This window comes from Scaptodrosophila lebanonensis, unplaced genomic scaffold (assembly GCF_003285725.1).
Source record: "Scaptodrosophila lebanonensis strain 11010-0011.00,11010-0021.00 unplaced genomic scaffold, SlebRS2 tig00000098-arrow-pilon, whole genome shotgun sequence".
Taxonomy (NCBI): domain Eukaryota; kingdom Metazoa; phylum Arthropoda; class Insecta; order Diptera; family Drosophilidae; genus Scaptodrosophila; species Scaptodrosophila lebanonensis.
The window spans coordinates 1,142,007-1,162,300 of record NW_022060568.1 but is presented as its reverse complement, the minus strand read 5'-3'; the positions used below and the strand labels follow the sequence as shown (position 1 = coordinate 1,162,300).

At 40.2% G+C, this 20,294-nt stretch overlaps 2 protein-coding genes across 3 annotated transcripts in view; one reads left to right on the top strand and one right to left on the bottom strand.

The window, feature by feature from the left end:
- Positions 1-20,294, bottom strand: part of LOC115628047 (glycine-rich cell wall structural protein) — a 123,461-nt gene that overhangs the window by 58,212 nt on the left and 44,955 nt on the right. The window lies entirely within an intron of this gene.
- Positions 12,202-14,057, top strand: LOC115628048. The gene is made up of 2 exons (XM_030523994.1): positions 12,202-12,736; positions 12,993-14,057. The coding sequence occupies exons 1-2, from the start codon at positions 12,317-12,319 to the stop codon at positions 13,488-13,490; spliced, it is 918 nt and encodes a 305-aa protein (XP_030379854.1). The 5' UTR covers positions 12,202-12,316; the 3' UTR covers positions 13,491-14,057.

Sequence of the window (20,294 nt, the reverse complement as noted above, 5' to 3'; positions counted from 1 at the left end):
TTTCAATTGTCAGGACTTTTTATAACAATCATTTGTGAAGAATGAGTGATTAGGCAACACAAAAAAAAGTAATGAATATGTTTCTTTAATAATATTAATACCAAAGTCCTCATTTGATCGAAACAAATATAGAATGTACGAATCTTGTAAGTGCGTTTCACTAACCTGAAAGAGGTGGAATGGCAATGAAAGGTAATGTAGGGTATTATTTATTATGTGTTGCACCTTTTGCATTACTCTGTAGATTGAAGAAAAATCATTTGGATGCAAGGACAAATGTATTACTGGCATTAAAAAAACTTAGAAGAAGCTGTAGTTAGTTAGTTACTATATACTTGTAGATTGAAGAAAAATCATCCAAAGCACAAATGTATTACTGGTCTTAAGAAATAGAAGAACGCTAGATGTAGTAAGTTACTATGTAGATTGAAAAATAAATGATGTTGATGTAAGTAAAAAAGCTTGGCTGGTACTAAGAAATAAAAGACGGGAACAGTTAGTTATAGAAGAGAAGCTTATAAAGAAGAACAGTTCTGTGTGCTGCTTTCAAGGAAATATTATGTACACTGGTCGGCACAATTATTTTGACGAGAAGAAAATCATACATTTTTGTCAATAACTGGTTATTGGTTTAAGATATCAAAGGAAACTTTTTTTCTCAATTCCATATTGGTATTACAAACTTAAAAATAATTCAAAGGATATATTTTTATAAGAACTTTTAAAATTATAAATCAAGGTAATTTTCATGGGTTGGCATAAGTATTTTGACAATGGATATTAACAAAAAAAACAAAGCTTAATACTAAACAAAACATAAGAAATTGATGGTAGATTAATAAAATGTATACCCGCCTTTGGCTTCGATAACTTTTTGAAGACGTCTTGGAACTGAGTCCACTAAATTTTGAAGGACCTCTAATGGTATCTCTTTCCAAAGAGAAGTGACCTCGGAAATAGTTTCTTCTTCGGTTTTATGCAAAGACGCATTTCTTTTACGTTTTACAAGAGACCACACATTCTCAATAACGTTTAAGTCCGGACTTTGTGGTGGCCAATCCAGAGTAGTAACACCAACATCGCTTAAAAATGCTCTTATCATTTTGCTTTTGTGGCATGGGGCGTTATCCTGTTGCAGGATAAATGATTCTCCAATCAGCCTGTCACCGGAAGGGAATGCGTTTTCGTTAAGGGTACTCAAATATTGTTGCTGGTTCATTGAGCCGGTTATGGGAACGAAATCACCTAACCCATTGTACGCAATGCATCCCCAGAACATGACTGAGCCTCCGCCATGGCTCACTTTTTGACATACGGGGATATTTTTTTGTCTTTGAAACTGTGGGAGCCTTACAAAAATCTTTGTTTTTGATGAATTATATTCAAAGGAGCTTTCATCTGTCCATAGAACGCTTCTCCAAAACTCTTTTGGCTTATGCAGATGCTCCTTTGCAAAAGCCAATCTTTTGAGCTTGTTCACCTTTGATATGTAAGGTATGTCCTTCGCTTTGTATGTCTTAAAATCTTCTTCTTTTAGGCGTCGCCGAACAGTACGCTCACTGATTGGAGTCTTGGTCGACTTATTCCATTGATCTGCAGCAGCTTGCGGCTTTAAATGAATATTTTTTTTAAATTCCCGCAATAGGACTCGATCTTCAATGGGTGTTGTTTTGCGGTTAGCACCTGATCTAGGCAAGTTTTTGACGTCATTGTGGGTCTTATATTTGTTAATTTGATAGTGGACTGTTTGCCGCGACAAATTATATTCATTTGCAATGTCTTTTGGTGCTACGCCGGCATTAAACTTCGCCACTATTGAGGCTCTAACAACATAACTTAATTCTGTCTTTTTTACCATTGTATCGATTACTTTTGAATCAAATTTTAATGAAAATAATGTAAAAAGGTCAACAAAAATTGTTACACCAAAGTTATTTTAGTATCACTTGATAAAACGTACGCGAAAACGGCGACAAGGTTTGGTCAAAATACTTATGCCGTGCCTGAATCCGCAGTCAACTCACATTGTCATTTGTAGAAAAAAGGTGTGAAGAGTAATAGACAAAATATTTTGCCTACATATTGTTGTTGCTATGAACTCAATATCCCGTATGAAAATTGTACCGTTATTCCTTGAAACTAAAAGCAACCAGCACCGATAGTCGTGAGTACAGTTCGTCAAAATAATTGTGCCGACCAGTGTATATTCTCATTATTATTAAGATTTAATGTGTTGAAATAAATTCTGTTTATTAATCGAAATTACTTTTGTTTAATTGTGCAAGTGTTCAAAGGCTGATATACGACATAGTACAAAGAAATGGCTAACAATAAAATGTATAGTTTTTTGGCATATTTGTACGCCTAGGCCGGGCGTAAGTAAGATGAAGTGTTTTCCCCTATTCTTCCGCATTATAAGGAGAACAACAGTAATGATGGCAGAAGCTACAATAACAATGAGCAGCCAGCCTCCTTCAACACACGCCAACGTCACCGTCACCATCACCATCATAGCCATTATGATAATCATTTGAAAGGCTTGCACGAGTTTTTGAACACAAAAGGATTTAAATTACGCCGCTAAGCGGTTTATGCAGGAACAGCCATGAAAACAACAGCAACGGCAATAAAGCACACCCGCAGACAGACAGACAGACAGTCAGACAGACAGTCAGGCAGACAGACGGGCGGACGGCCATATAGGCAGGATGGGAGTATGGCAGACTCGAAAGTGAGTCAAAGCCAACACTCAGGCGTCGCCATTTTAAATGCTACGTAGCAGAAACAACAACAACAAACGTTAACAGGACTCATCAGCAGCCAAGCATCACTTTTTGAGATAAACATAAAGCGCACCTAATGTGTGTGAGTGTGATTGTGTGTGTGTATGTGTGTGTGTGTGTGTGTTTGTGCCCGCAGCAGCAAGAACGAGTCATTTATGCGAGTCGCATGTACGTGTATGTGTGCTTATGATTTGTTTGAGCTGTTGACTTTGGATAATGTCGTTTGTTGCTCCCCGTACCCCTCCGCCCAATCCCTAGTGCACCACCACCCTAGCCATGTCGCTCTACGTTTTGTTTGCTTGCTTGTCTGTTTGCCGGTTTGTCAGCTTGTTTGTTTGTTTGACTGATTGTCTGTCATTTTGTCTGATTGTGCGCCTATTAGTATACAAATGAACGAATAAGTGTTCGCTCTCTCCCTCATCCGCTAAGTCTCCCAATCGCTCTCTCTCTCTCTCTCTCTCCCTCTCTCTCTCTGTCTCTCTGTCTCTCTGTTGCTCTATCTCACTCTGCTCAGTGGTGTGCGTGTCTGTGCAAGTCGTTTTCATTTTCGTTGATTGAATGTGCGCGTCGAGTCGCCGCTAAGGCATGAAAGGCAAATGCGCTTTATACAATTGACAATGAGATTATTGTGCTTTAAGCCTTTAAGTCTTTGTTAGACAATTTGCTGGTGAATCGTGGGGGCGCCAGAGACAGCAATGCCACAACAACAACTACAATAAAAACAATGAAAACTATGAGTGTGAGTGTGAGTGTGAATGCCTCTTAATTGTTGTAATGCCATTTAATTCATTTCACGTGCTGGCGCACGTTTTCAATCAGTCACCCATGCATCATCTACACACTCACACACACACACACACACACTCCCACTCATGTACTCATCCACTCGTTCACCCACTGAGTCAGTCAGTCAGTTAGTTGATCAGTCAGCCGTGCTGGCAAAGCCACCGCAATGCAATTTCACGGTCGCTTTTGTCCGCCCTTCGTTATTTGGCCTAAGCCGAAGCTTTCGTCGTGTTCGAATTGAATTGAGTTGACTTGGCTCGGTTTGGTTTGGTTTGGTTTGGTCTGGTTTGGTTTGGCTTATAGGTTGGCTCTTGGGGTTGTTCTGGGTAGTCGTGGGTGCTTTACAAGCAATTGGTCACTAAAATTTTCTTTTAATTAATTTTCCACTCTACTGTCACACATTTAAATGCAATTGATTGAACAGACTGATTGTGAACTGAAGCGTGTCACAAGTCAATCACTTTGAGCTCAAATCAAGTGAATGCCGATGGAGTGAATGCGACGAATACATACAGCAGAGAAATGAGCAAGTAATGGAAGGTGGCTTAGATAAAGGATTTTTAATTAATACTCAATCTAGTGCACCTACAAATTGGATTATTTTTCTGGGGGTGATTAAAAAAAATCAGGTTGAAGTGAACCAATAGAATACTAGCATTCTCCACTAAAAGAATGACTATGACTTATAAGCACTTGCAGTGCAGTGAGTGCCAGTCATAATTGCATTACAATTTAGATAGATAATTTGTTGCAAACTATTCAACTATTCAATTCAATTCGAATATAATGACTCATATATACAAACACAAATGAGTGCATCAATGTTCACTGTTCTATGATTATTTTTGTGAAATTAAATCAATACTAGCTATAAAGTAGCTAGTAAAGAAAATGAACAACTTTTAATAATTCAAGATTTAGAAGAATAAAGAGAGTGGATTCATTTAGTGAAGGAGTCGAGACATCAACTACACCACACTAACCTATACACAATATGAATGCACACAACACTTTCAAATATACATGTGTAAAATGTGAACTCTTGAATATAACAATTACAAACTATTCATAGAAGTGAATGTATAATTCGAAATTAATTGCATTTATTCGCATTCATCAAAATGAATGAACAGTTGTGAGACAAATGACTCGAATTTGGCGCAACTGAAATTGCCTTCCATTAAGCCAATCAAGACATACTGCGAGTATAGTATATGACAGCTCATATAACTGTGCTTGCGACAGTAGCAATAACGAGTGTTACGAGTGCAACAATAACAGCAATAACAACAACAACCGAAACAGAAACAACAACACTCGTATATAGTAAATGGCACTTGGTGACAGCATTTGCCTCAATTGCGAGTGTGTTCAACGAGCACTTGAGTCACTTAAATGCTAATGAAAACAAACAAATTGAATGGACTTAGTTGCTTATACTACCATACGATTGTTGCCGTAGCTGTTGCTGCTGTTGCTGCTGTTGTTGATGTAGTTGTTGTTGATGTAGTTGTTGTTGTTGTTGTATCTAATGACGCAGGCGTCGCACATAAATTGCATGTCATAAACGCAGCCTTAATTTCGAGCTCAAATCTTCGTCTTTCTGTCGTTGAGGTTGTTGTTGTTGTTGTTGTTACTGTAGCTGTTCCTGCTGAGTTGTTGGCTAAGTTTTGGAAAGTTTGTGGATGCTGCGATGCGGAGAGGGGGGCGGGTGTAGCTATCAGCACTAACATTAACTATGATTTGGCTGTTGAGGTCTACCGAAACCGAAACCGAAACCAAAACCAAAGCCAGAACCAAACACAACAACAACAACAGCAACAGCAACCGGCAAATATTCTCCCTGGACTCATAAACAGTGCGCGCAAATTGTTAATTGACACATTGGTACAGTCAAGCGGTCTTCTTCCCCATTCCTTCTCCCCCTCTTCCGTCCCATTATGCTCGACATCATCATCATCATGTCTGGCATTTCTTCTTCTGCTTCATCTTCACCTATGACTGGCACTGCCATTGTGTGCCTTCACCGTTCACTGACTGGATGTTAATGGCCGCCATGTGCAAGTACAGAGGGGAGTCTTCTCCACCATTTATAAGAACATTGCGTATTCTTGTTGTTGTTGGTGTTGGTGTTGGTGTTGTTGTTGTTACTGCCACTGCCACTGCCACTGCCGTTTTCAATTAGACAAACAGACAGGAGCAGAAGAGCTGACTGCTCGGCGCACTTCAAGTTGATGAGCTGTAAACGTTTAATAAGCAAAACGTGTTGACTTCCGTTGCACTTCCACTTCCCACTCCCACTCCCACTTCTCCTCCTCCTGCTTGGCCCGCTCCCCCTAATGAGCGTCAAAGCAATATGATATACTATAGCTCATAGTGCCTCCACACAGCCACATTTGAGCAATTTGAGCTCCCCCTCCGAATCAATCACAATTAGTGCCAGTGTAAATATAGCATCGCCACATCGTTTATGTGGTAGATTCATTTCATTATCAGACACAACAAATCGTACAAATATATTGGATAGACTTGTGTACATTCAAGTACTTATCAAGAGGTGCGCCATTCAATGTACGGACAGGTACGCGTATTTATGCAAGGATAGGCGATGCATTGTGGAGTTCAACATTAGCAATTTGTCTGAAGAATTTCGAAATTTAATGGATTAGCAATATCGACCAGACGGGTATAAAGTAGAGGCAATTCAAGACTTAGTGAATAGTTTACTTTTCTTTTAGATAAACATAACAATGTAAAGGACGAAATAAAAGAGGTCCTAAAATTAATTCGATTATATTATACATATATTATAATAGAAATTGGAAATTCCTTTGACGAGTAAGAAAGAAAGCATATTGCTTATGCTTTCATTTTTCACTCTCGTTTAATAATTGATTTATATAACAATATATAAATATATATAAATCAAGTATATATATATATATATATATATATATATATATATATATATATATTGCAAATCAAAGCCACATAAGCCACAGGCCGAGTGCGAATCTCCCGCTGAGATGCACAGCGCTTTTTCAGGCAAGTTAATCCGCGCCGGCAGTGCCTCGGCACCTTCGCCCCTGGTATCGCATCCAAGGGCACCCTCATCGTTGCAGCCAAATGAGTAGACATCGCCATCCTTGGTCAACACCAAACAATGCATGCCACCGGCACAGACATCAACAGGATTCGGTATGTTCTCGACCACAGTCAGGTGTTTGCGTTCGAGAATGTCCTCGCCAAGTCTTAGCTGGCCAGTGTCGCCAGTTCCACACACCAATACGTTGCCAATAACCTCACGACGATTGGGCAATTCCAAATGAAATACCAAGCGTCGCCTCTTGGCCGCTGTTGGACCCGTTTCAGAATTGATTTTGTTTTCAGGTGCTTTGCGTCGCAGCATAATCGTTTAGGAAAATGCGTGTCTAAAATGGCAATTGTCCGTCGGTTGAGCGAATGTCTTACTAAACGTCGCTCCAAATCTTGAATTATTACATAAGTATTTTCAATTCTAGGTAAATAGATTTGTACTGTTGTTGAGCATGAATGTAAGTCTCGAGTATAGAAAATGCCATGGAAACCTTCAATATATTCCAACACAACTATAATTATCATTTGAAATCAATTCAAAGCATAATTCAATTGTTCTTATTAAATGTTGTTTTATTAATAATATTTGTCTGTTGGGTCGCTGCAAAGAATTGAAATATGTCTTGGCCATTTGATGCGTTTCCTATTTAAAGGCAAAGCCATTCATTAACTTAAGGAGACTGCAGTGTCCATCAAGGACTCAAGTTTTCAATTGTTTGGCTGTTCATTTGCAATGCATTTACATAGCAAACATTTTATTAGGGAAATGGTACGCCCTCCTGTCTGGCCGAAAGTGCCATCGACTGGTATATGTTTTCTACGGCTTCCAAGGCAGCAGCGTCATTTGCATTTAAATATGGAAAGCACAAGCACACACACACACACACACACACACAGACGTCGACGCCAAATGCAATGCAATTTATCAAGTATATCAAATGAATTAGTTAAATATTATGTTATCAAATTAAGTGGCACGCACATGCTGCACATTGTGCTCGACAAGCTCGACAAGCCGCTGCACATTGCCCCGCAATGTCAGCATAAATTTCACTTAACATTTCATACGACAACAATAAAGGAGAGAGGGGAGAGGAGGAAGGGCAGGAACCGGGCGGCGGACTCGATTCCAATACCAACTCTCTGCGAAACTTCCTTGGCCGTGGCATTCTCAAGTCGCATATCTAAAGTCAAATTACGACGAAAGCAGCAAATTGTCAGAGACAGCCAACTAACCGCACATGCCAGACAAACCGACAGTCAGATGGTTGGAGGGTCGAACAGGCAGATAGACGGATGGCCAGATAGACAGAGGGACGGATAGACAGACAGTGAGCTGTTCCAAGTTCCAATAATTTACAACGCCCTGTGTAATTTGCATGTCTGCTGCATGCTGCATGTTGCATGTGTGTGCATGAGTGCGTGTGTGTGTGGCAAGCACAGTTCAAATGCTAATCACCACATGACATTCATTGTCTGTGAAACAATTGAAATCAGCTAACACGCTGAAATCAGTATGAATTGTATTACGTGCCCGCGGCAATGCGTCGCTCCAACCAAACACATGGTAGCCCCTCCTCCCTCCCACCCCGCCACAACGCCTCCTATTGCCTTTGCCTAATGCGGCATGCGCAGACCAGAGCTCAGTGCCGTTGCTGGCTACTCGTACGTCTTCCTAACGATGTTGAGCTTCAATTGAAATAGTCGAGCCATAGAAACGGGCGAAATGGCAGCATTCCTTGGGTACTCGAAGCAACCACTCTCATTCGCAGAAGCAGACAACTCGTATTGAATCCGCAGTATACAGCAATTATTAAGCTCTATGTAATACGCTGCACCAATTAATTAACTAAATCATTAATTATACTTACATATGTTAAAGAACTCTACCATCTTCATAGCTGATCAAATATCGTGCTCGCCAATACAATTTTGAATGGGCATTGCTTGTAGTTGAAATACGTAAATAATAAATGTTACACTTGACTAAATCATTTTAAAAATGTACATAAATAACTCAATAAAAATGAATTGAGATTGCATGAAAACCAATATCAACTTTATTTAAATGCATAAATAGCTAAGTCGTAGTAATTCTTTTTCTGTGTGTACTTAAAAATATTTCCAAGTTCCCTCAACAAACATACAAATCAATTGATGAATCAAGTTTGTAGATATATAGGTGGATTTTATTAATTATTAAATAAGTAGTAATAAGGTAGAAATATTTCTTATTGTACGCAGAAATAACAAGCACTTTGTGTGATTTGACTCATTCAAAATATTCGCAGAGTTTAATCATTTCTCTCTTGCCTTCAAAAATGTGGCCAAAAGGAAACAGAATTCGATTTTAATACAAATTGAATTACAAAACGCTTGTACGCCTCAACACCGCAAATATTTATTTTTAAATATTCATAGCTATGGGAAAAAAGCGTACTTTTTTGTTTCAAAGAAGTGCAAATATAATGTTAAAACAGAAGAAATAAAATATCTTTTTGTAGTAAAAACTGAATCCGCATTATGAGAAATTCAAAACTATGTATAAGTATTAAGATAAATATTTTTTGGGGCTAAAAGCAATTCCTCCAAGTATTTGCCTCGACTTGTAACAACATTTAACATAAATATTTTTTCACATTTCCGCAATGCGGTTGATCCTTCAAAAAGGTGTTGTTAAGCAAAAATAAGATAAGACTGTAAGAAGCGAGAGTTTCCAATAAAAAAATGCTAGAGTCAATTGAATTATTAATAACTAGGCATAGTTTAGAGAATGGAAGTGAAGTGGATATAATGCAATTGATTGCTTGCTTGATCTCTTTAAACTCAGCACAGGCTGACAATGTGGCGTCCATTTGGTCAGGCTGCCAGGATGCATGTACTATATAGTATATGTATGTGTGTAAGTATCGGTGTGGCGTACTTCTGTGAGTGTATGCAGCGGTCTGTTTGCTGGTCAGTCAGTCAGTCAGTCAGTGAGTCCATAGTCTATACGTGGTCTGTCTATATGTGCGTGTAGTCTTGTTGTCCTGTTGATTTCCTGCAGCTGTGTGTGTATTTGTATGTGTATTCCTGTTCCTGTTGTTTCTGGTGAGTAATGTCCGCATGTCGCTTCACGAATGCTTAGCTCGCTATTGTCCCCTTTGTCTCCTTTGTCCATTCACTGTGCACAGTAGGCCGGCGTGTTTGTGGCAGTGATTTTTTTTCGGCACACCGAACCACAACGACAACAATAACAATAACAACTACAATAACAAGAGTCGGCGACCAACTAAGCAACCAAGCGACCAGACCGACCATATTGCGTCATTATGTTGAATTGCTGAGCGCAGCAAATTAGCATGCAGCAAACATGTGTTGCTGTCACTCGAATGCCTCCGCCCCCTTTCCCACCACCCTACTTGTATACTCGCATATAGTATGTTTGTCTCTATAGTATGTGTGGGTCTTTATGTGTGTGTACTTCAAAGTTAAGTATGTCACATTAAATGATACGCAACACTTGACACCAAAATATGTTGAGGGGAGCAGAAAAAACACTAAACCAAACGTTGAATTATGGCGCGGGGCATAACACACACACCAACACACATACGAACATTTCTTCCTGTAAGGATGTAATAGTGTTGCGCAAGAATGAACAGATCGTGACTCAATTGTGGTGATTGTATAGTAGTAGCAGTCGTTTGTAGTTAATGCTTTTCCCTGCAACTGCTGTGCTGCATCTTTATCTACATTTCCCAAAAATATTATGACTTTGTTGCTCTTCTCACCATCTTTTCAATGCTGTCCACCATATACATTTCATTTACTATTGTAAAACCATAATAAATTGAACCATAGCTGAATAATCTGTAAAAATTCTATATTTAAAAAAATATTACATTAACTCTTCACACAATATATATAAGCGGGATTGAGAACACTATAAAGAAAAACCCCAAAGTTCCTTAGGATATTATTATCATTTTTTGAAAATATATTTGATATATAATATATTAATAAATAGTAAATACATTTTTTATATAGAAACACTTAAAAACGAAATCACATTTGTTGTTTAATGTGTTACTTTCGCATCACATTACTAAAGCACAGGGATTGAAAGATTCCCATTTTCCTCAACACTACCATGTACATATGTGTATGGGTATGTATGTATGAATGTGTGCGTGTGTGTGTGTGTGTATGTTTGGGTGTATGTGTGCATGCATGTAAGTTACATTGGCAGCCAGCAGTGTAAGGCAAGGCAATTGAATGTAGGGGACTGGAACGGAGGCAACAGCAGCAACAAAGTCGAACAAGAAATTTACTTTATTAATGACTCGTTAGCAGAGTGCGCTCTTCTTCTTCTTCTTCTTCTTCTACTACTTACTCCCCTGTTTGTTGTTGTTTTTGTTTCACTATTGTTGCTGCTGTTTCTATAGTTATAGCAGTTGTTTTTGCTGCTGTTGCTTTTGCTGTTCTACGGCAGAGTGGTGGGAAATATTTTGTTGCATACTGCAAGGAGCAACGACAATGCACACATGCACACATGCACACACACAGACGCACTCAAAGAAAAATCAATAGAGGGCAGAGCTAGAAGCTACTTAGCAGAGAGCGGAGAGCAGAGCAGCTCGAGTTTGAGTTGCAGCTGCAGCTGCAGCCACAGCCGCAAAGTATGCAATAAAATTTTCGTTAAATGAATTTAAATCGCTTTGAACGCGGCGCGCATTGCGTATACGTACCGTGTGCAAAAAACAAACAAACAAACAAACAAACAAACAAAACAACACGAAGAGAAATGAATGAAATGAAATGTGTGAGCAAACAGCAAAGACGGGCAGCGAACTGTGAAAATGCTATGTGCGTGCAAGGGTGCGGTGGGAGTGGGGGTGTGGGTGGGGTTGGGGGCTGTTGTTGGTTCTCGGCGGGGTGGTTGTCAATGTTGTTGTGGAAGTAACGAAACATATGTATGCAAATAGCTGGAGCAACAAATCGTACAAAAATCTAAGACAGCAGACGGAAGTTGATTTCGAGTTGGCCCTCGGGACGTTGGGGCGCCAAGTACAAAAAAACGAACCAGACAAGAAGGTACGAGTATGAGACAATCGGAGGGTACAAAATAAATTTATACACACGTATATACGTATACTTATACTTATATTAAGAGAAAAGACAAAGGTTAGAATAAACAAACACTCTGACAAATAGACCAGGCAACCAAAAAGGCAGGCAAGCAAACATTAAAAAATATGCCAAGAAGTGTAGGGTCGCCGGCAATTTTCGTTATTGTTATACGTATTGTTTTAGTTGTTGTTGTTGCTGTTGCTGTTGCCGTGCCCGTTGAACTTGTAACCCCGGCGAAGAGTTTAACAAAGTGAAAAGGTGGCAGAGGAAGTGAATGCGGATGTTGGGAGACAGACAGGAACGTGTTTAAGTTTAAATTCGTTTGCCAGCCAAGTGTTCACACTTGATGTCTAGTCGTTACTTTGCCTCACACATCAGATTAGCCAGAAGTTAACATTTCGAGAAGCGTCACATTCCACCGCCCAATCAGTCACAATACATTACAATCCTATTTAGCACACACAATTGCCTTTTCCCTTTTTTTGTTTTTAGACAGACTAAAATTTTTACAGCCACTCCAAAAGCGACAAGAACAAAGCATGGCAAGAGCCAAACTGCGACCGTCCACCACGAAAATCAAGTATCTGGGAAAACAGAAGCCACCCATGCAATGGCAAGCGACCTCGCAACTGCACTCGAAGAGTCGTGACCCGAAGAAAAAGAAGTTGCCATCTAAAGCACCGCGTCGCTCTTCACCGATAATGCGTAGTAAGAAAGCTCCGTTGTCCGTGTCACCGCTGACTGAGGGTATTCTCAATACGCGCCATAAAATCCGCAAGATCGTGACCAGTCAGGTGGCCAAGAAAAAAAAAGATGCCTGGACTAACCAGCCATATAAGCATCAACAGCTGACCAGCGTTGGAGTGCAGCTGCAACGCAAGACGGCAAAGACCCTGAAATCTGGCAAGGCTGGCAAGACTGCCAATACTGCAATGACGGGAAAGTCTGTGAAGGCGTTGGTAAGTGTTGTAATTAAAACAACGGAACAAAAAGTGCCTTTCCACAAAAAAAAGCCTTCATCATTTTGCAAAAGTTTAAGCCAATCCAGATAAGTACAAAATTTTGCAAACGGATTTCGAAAGTTTGTCTTGAAGTAAAGAGGCAATTATTTGCTAAAAACAATAAATCATGGACTACTTGAACAATTTGCAGACTTTGTTTGCCAATTTTTTGCTTATTAGTTTATTATATAATTCAATTAAATATATCCCACAGCGCAAACATAAACGCAAGATTCAGCATACGGATCCCAAAACTGCAGGCACGCCAGTTCTGTTTCTTGTAAAGGATACGCCAAAGCGCAAGACGCATCATCATCAGCTGCAGCTAAAGCAGCTAAGGCGCGATCAGCAACAGCACCAGCAGGAGCACGAGCAGCAGCAATTGAAGCTCCATAAGCTGCAAAACCAGCAACGTCAGCTTGACCAGCTGCGCGGAGCACTCTACGAACGCAATCCACGCTCCATGCCACCCCGCTCGCAGCCACACAATGTCATGGAATTCTTCTCCAATATGGGCCAACGTCTGCCCAAGACGCTACCGCCTAGAGATACGCGCATGAGCCCTGTCGAGCCATTTGTGTGCGATGCAGAGATGCAGCAGCGACAGCGCTTGCAGGTACCCTTGAGCAGTCGTCTGCCCATCATAGACTTCATTTCCACGCAAGAGTTCCAAAACATGCGCATGGCCTCTAAGCGTCCGCGTTTCGTATAATAGAGAGAGAGAGAGAGAGAGAGAGAGAGAGAGAGAGAGAGCGAGAGAGAAAGATGAACAATACCAGCGAGGAAAAGAAAGAAAAAGGTGAAGAAACTATTGGAGATGAGAGGATGGATATAACCAGATTGGATGTCCACTGAAGTTCGCTTAATAGAGAGAGAGTGAGCGAAAGATGAAGCGATCGAATAAGAGGTATTTTGGGGAATGGATGGGTTGAACCCGACTGGATGTCCACTTAACCTACGAATTTCAAGCAAAATAGAAAGAGAGGAGGATGGACGAAGAGAGAATGAGAAAGAACAACACAACTAATTAGGAAGAGATCATGGAGAAGGAGTGGTTTGTTGTCTGCAAAGCCTCAGCATATCACACACTAGAGGGAGAGAGCGATGGAGAGAAGAACGAGAGAAATAGGAGAAGGTTTTATGAAATGAGTGGATGTGTTCAGCCAGATTGTATAGTATGTCTCTGCCGCTTTCGGCTACTTTAAAGAAATTTTATGTGTAAGGGAAAATTTTCATTTGATTTTAAGATCTTTGAAATAGACGAAATTTCCGAAAGTAACCCATTGCGCAAATTATCTGCGTTGCGTTTATTGGTCATTTCAAATTTTTTCGCTACTATACTTTTTTTTTTTTGGTTTGTAATATGATTCGGCTTTAAGGAACAAAGAGACCAAAGACCGAAAACAAATTCAAGCCGCGCAAACAAATCGCAAAACTTTTGCAGACGCTCCCATGAACCCGCGACTTGACGCAGTTGTAAAAGTTCAGCCGGAAAAACTTTGCTGCGAAATCTTTGCGCTGGCAAGTACTACGACCAAGACCAAGAGTCTTAAAATGCACGGGAATCTTGCAGCAATTTACGGCTTTTCTTAGGCTACAAAACCAACTTCAAACGCAGACGCGATACGAACCGACCGACGCGACGCGACGCGACGTTTGCCCGTCCACAATCTCCTTATTGTCCCTGCTGTCCACCCCACTGTTCTCGACTGCCGTTTGGTCACCCGCTGGCCTGCTGTCCCGCTAGCCAGCTCTCCGGGTCGCTGATTCGGAAGCCAGGCAATTGAGCCAGAGCGCAAAGTATGCAGCATGAATTTGTTGTTTTTAGTTTTTCGGCTTGTTTTCATTTTCGTGTTGGCGAATTTGCATTCGCGAGCTGCGGCCAGGGCAGGACATGGACAGGGACAAGGCTTTCCTTTGGACAGGGACAGGGACAGGGACAGGAGGTGCATTCAAGTCCAACAGGGGTGACTAGCAGTTCAAGCAGGCTAGCCTAGCACAAGCTGGATGGCAAGCAATGACGATGGCAGCTTCTGCGGCTTTTAACCGCAAACCAAACGGAAATTGAGATTCATTTAATTCATTGTGCGCGACTGCTTGGCGAAATGGGACGTAGTCGGGACGTTGACAGCACCACCGTCACCGTCACCGCCAGCCAGCCGAGGCACAACTACAAAAAGGACGATCCTGACAGCTTGTGGGCCAAAACATAATCAGCAAGCTGAAGGCAGCGAGCGAGAATGGCGCCGGCCACGGCCACAATTCAAATGTCAGCAACATTTAAATGACTGAGTCCGGGCAACGCCTCGCTTATTTTTATGATTTCGCCATTATAATTTGACGCTGCACTGTGCCTCCGATAAGTCTTGAACGAACTCGCATGTATGAACTTTAGTAAATTGGAAAGCAACTCTTTCGTTTAATTTTGTTTCATGCTCATCAGGTATTTTATAAGACTCTTAATTATATTAAAAATCATTGAATTATTCTGTTTTGAAGGCTTAAGTCGAGGAATCATCCTTATTTTCTTTCCATCTGATACAAAGAAACAAGAAACGTTCTTTGCCTGCAAAACTTAAATTACTTTTTTCTCTAACCATTAACAGTTCTCTAACAATTAATAGTTTTAATTTTTGATGCAAACTCTTTAATTGTTTAAAGAGAATATATAGTAAATGTTATATGTAAAACATAATACATATCTGCAATCACCAAACATTTACATATTTCGGTTTGTTGTCCACTGTTGGCCGTCTCGTTCAATGGGTTCTTATCTTGTTTTATTGGCCTCAACGGTCTTATTGCACTTAACCTAAGACTTTCTACTGTCATTTCCTATCGAGCGCTTTAATTTGACAATTACTTTCAGGGCAGGACCTGGTATCGGTCCTAGTCCTAGTCCTCTACTCTGCTCTGCTCTGGCGATTGTTGCAGCTGCTGCATTCATTTACAGCTTCGACTGCGGCTGCCGCTGCCGCTGCGGCTCCAGGGTGTGCAAATTTGCCTTTCGCACGATTTCATTTTGAATTGCGCATAATAATTTGAGCTTGGGCGGAGCAGGGTTGAGCAGAGGAGAGCAGGTGGGGGTTGGTTGGCTTTCAATTGGGAACGCTTCTGTTCGATTTAGAATCGTGCAGTGGGAGCGTGTTAAGTGCAAATGACAGACGAGTTCCAAAACACTCTTTTCGCCTCTTAAACTAGGTGTCTGGGTTACGAGTGCTAAGCGAAGGTTATTTTGAATCATAAGTAAGCAAGTAACTCAAACTATATTTGAATGTTTGAACGAATTTCGATTTTGAATAATGTTGTGCATGTCACCATGTTGTTGGAACTTCAAAAAAACTAAAGGATTTGAATACAGGTACGATTAGATAGAGAATAAAGGACAGTCACCAGAAAGTAAAACAAGGATTACATTTCGGGACAGCATTATGGGATGGGATGGGTTACTCAACTCGAAAATGATTTTCCAATCATCTGCCATATTTAGCTCGACATATTTTCAAAAGTCTCGGAATTTCAAATCGAGTTCCGCATCCGAGCTGATTCGGAATTTGTTTGAAAATTGCTCAGAGTATATTTATGTTAAGTGGTTTACACTAAGTGTATAGTTAAATACTTGTATGTATTACAGATATTATTTGTGTAAAATTAGTCAAAACTCCGTTTTGAAATTGCTACGAAAATGGTTTAGGTTCTTGTTAGAATATTGTTTATGGGCCGATATTGTGGAGGTTTGTATATAATTTTTAAAGAGTTTTGAAATTAAACTATAATATTCCATACTGAAGAGTAGCTTAAAAACTTTGGCAGAGTAAAGCAACCATGCTAGTTCATTTATGTAATTAGCAATTTCCATTAGTACATCAATTAATAGAAATTTGTATAACGATTTCGACTATCGTTTTCTATTTGAAATGTAATAGCCTTTTGCTAATTTTCGCCGAATTGATTTTGACTACGATGTGTATTCATATTCAGTATTCATTTATAATTTAAATATACGCCCCATTCCCACATTATACGTTCGAACGTGTTCACGTTTTTGCAGTTCATCGCTTTAAGCTGATGGCTGGTCACAAATGTAGCTTAAAAAGCGCCACGGAAACACATTTATGCAAGCAAAAAACGCACATAAGGCACACCGATTGGCGATATTGGCAATATGCAAATGGGCCAAATAGGACACAGGAGTGGAGCACGCAAGGCAGGCAACTTGATGGCGATGGGGGGAAGGGGAAGGGGGAGGGGGAGGAAGCAGCTTAGAGGAAAAGACAGTTGGCAGCGTTCCGGGAGGCAGCATTGCGTGTGCTTAGAGCCTTAAATGCACAAAACCAACTTAATCATTTTAATGGCGCACAATGAACTGTTTTCCCAATTATGCAACAGCTATGGCAGCCCACAAGTGTCACTTTAGCATAACAGCTCCTCCCTGTGTGTGTGTGTGTGTGTGTCTATGTGCGTGCAAGTGTGTGTGTGTGTGTGTGTGTGTACATGTCGACCTGCTTATTGAACGCAATTTAATCTGACACAGTTTTGCAAATGGTGCCAGCAAACGGTAAGCGGCAAATTGCCTGAAACCTTACCTCTATATGGACGTGCTTGTGCACCCGCACATAAGTGCAAACCTATATGTGTGCACCAGCATATCCATATGTGTATATATATATACATACATGTGTGTGTGTGTGTGTTGCTCATATGTGCGCGTTATCTGCTCTCCAACTTTCCTTTTCAAGTGGCCACGCGACTTTGTTAATTAGGCAGCCCTCTGGCGATTGACCCACAAAATAAAACAGCGATACAGATTTTCTCGCACACAGACTCTGCCCACATACGAGTATGCAGCCCAGAGAGATAAAGTTTTTGGTTAAGCTTGAGGCCGATTATAAAACACACAACAGGCAACTGAAATGAGAACACTCGACTTCGGAATACACTATGAATAATTCATTTCTACGCAGTATAAACATCCCTTTTTTTTAGCTTTTCCTAAAAGCATTTATAATAAATCCAATCAAGTTAGCTCCACTAACATATCGAAACCAGGCATACAAATGATAATAAAAAGTCGATAAAAACGACAAATTGTTGTTATGAATACTTTTCAAGAACTTTACTTAAAGGCCTTCGTTTCTTTAGAAAAGCGAATCACATTGTAATTAACTATTAATTCAAAGTTACAATTATCTAACTAAATAATTCGATTGCATTTTCTAAAATATTGCTTGCCGTTTTGAAAAGAAAATCTATTCTTTAGAAGAATAGAAAGAAATAGAGCTTTGAATACAACATTCTCGTCGCCTTATGCTTTGAAGAAGTTAAACAAAAGAATCTATCGGAAATTGGAACTATTTAATAATTTCAGACTCATTTGAAATTGTTTGACAGATTCTGCTTCCCGAACGCTAATATTTAAGTTTCTTTATGCTCCGAAATTCAGATCGTTTTCTGCTCATATCTAAGAGAGGGTCAAGCAGATCCTGAAATTAAGAATATGCTCAAGTTTGAAAATTCATCCTCGATTTCAGATTTGTACTTAAATACAAATTTCTGACTAGCTGCTGAGACATAAAAATAATCAAAATAACAACAGGGATATTTTCTCACTCCTGTCATGATTGTTTTTAGCAAACTGCAGACGTTTTCACCACACCGGAAGAGTGGTAAAAAGTAAAAGACAGAGTTCAGAGTTCAGGTTAAAGAAAATGCAACTTGCAGATATGACGGCGCTGACGAACAGCAGACTGAGAGTCATAATTCCTTGGTTGCAAGGGTATAAAGGACAGACAACAAAATGATGGCAGAAGAGGTCAAAAGTGCAAAATCGAAAAGCAATGCGGGCGCCAAAAAAGGAACAGCAACAAGAGGAAAACAAAGAGCCAAAAAGGGACAAGCGAAAAGCATTTTGAGGTGACCTCGACCCAGTGCAGTGCAGTGTTGGCTGCGCCTTTAGTGACGGGTGCTGGTTATGGCGATGGCGATGGCGATGGCAATGGCGATGGGGGCAGCGTTAGGACTATAACTTTTTTATCGTGATTTCAGTTTAGCTCCATTGTTGTTTCAGTTGTTGTCCTGTCTCTGCTGCTTCTGTTGTTGTTGTTGTTGTTGTTGCTGCTCAGCTTCAGTTTGGTTTGGTTCGGTTTGGTTCGGTTCAGATGCCAGTTATCGCAATCGCAATTGCTATCCATTTCATTTACCGCAGGACAAATTTTTATTGCAGCATCGTCGGCCCATGTGGGCGTCGAGGGCAGTGCGAGGAGGGCCAAGGCGTGGTCATGGCTAGCCGCTGGCCACTGTCAGTGCTGACCCAAGCAACAGCACCAGCAACAACAACAATAATAATAACAACAACAACAACAACAGATACGACAGTCAGCCAGCGCATCAACGTGGCATTGTTTCAATAAAATTGCCGGAAAGTTGTTGCAATTGTCCTCATTTTCTGTTAAGGACAATTTTTATTGTTGCTTTCACTCACGGCGAGTTTTTGTGCTTGTTTTATGTTTGTTGTTGCTTTTATTGTTGTTATTGCTGCTGTTGCCGCTCCTTCGCCCTGCCACAGTCCGCCTTCATTTAACCTCCTTTTTGTTATTGTTTCTTTTTCTTTCGCCCATTTTGTTTGGCCCATAACTGCTGTTGTTCATACTATATTTATTGTTGTTGTATTGTCTCGCAGATTTTGGCCGGCTGCCTTCGCTCGTTCATTGAGCGCCGTCGCTTTGGCTGTTGTGCAACATTTTTGCATGCAGCCAACAACAACAACAATAACAGCTACAACCACAGCAACAACAACCACAGCAACAACAACGACAGCAACACTCATGTCCGATACGACAGTCAAGTGCATTGTGCACTTTGCCAAACAATTTTCATTTGTCCTCACTCAAGGACACTCGACATGGCAATCGAGTGTGTGTGTGTGTGTGTGTGTGTGTGTGTATGTGACATGAGTGAGCGTATATGTGCGTATATGTATGTGTGGTTGTTTGTTTTTTTCCAGCATAATCGAAACCAAAGAGCTTTTCCAATTAATCCGAAATAAGACGTCAAGTAACCAAATGGATTTTAAATAATTGCACTTAAGCACTTAGGGTACTTTGAGGCTTGCCATACTCTCTGCCTTCACTTGAATATGAGAAATTAAACAGCAGTTAATGCGATGGAAAACGTGTCTTCGGAAGTAAGTGAAAGAAATCATATACGTTCCCTTTCAAATTTCAATATAAATATCAAAATATCGCACAAAGAAGCAGTCCATTGATGAATATTTCACACTATTTTAGTCCAAATAACTCTCTTATACAAATTCAAGCTTCACTTCATCATCGCCTATTTAGAAAGAGCTAGGGAACTACCGAGGATATTGTTTTTTCTGCTCCTAAGGCCTTTTCTTCATTTATAATAACAACTAATATATGAAGTTAGGCATAAAACTATATGAAATGAAGCAATAAAACAGAAACCGAAATGGCTCAATGATAAATAACAACTCCAAATTTGAATCAGTTTCTTT

Excerpts from the sequence above, each read along its gene's own strand:
- LOC115628048 (XM_030523994.1), top strand. The coding sequence starts at position 12,317 with ATGGCAAGAGCCAAACTGCGACCGTCCACCACGAAAATCAAGTATCTG. Across the intron at positions 12,737-12,992 it reads GAAAGTCTGTGAAGGCGTTG|CGCAAACATAAACGCAAGAT; the intron begins GTAAGTGTTGTA and ends TATATCCCACAG.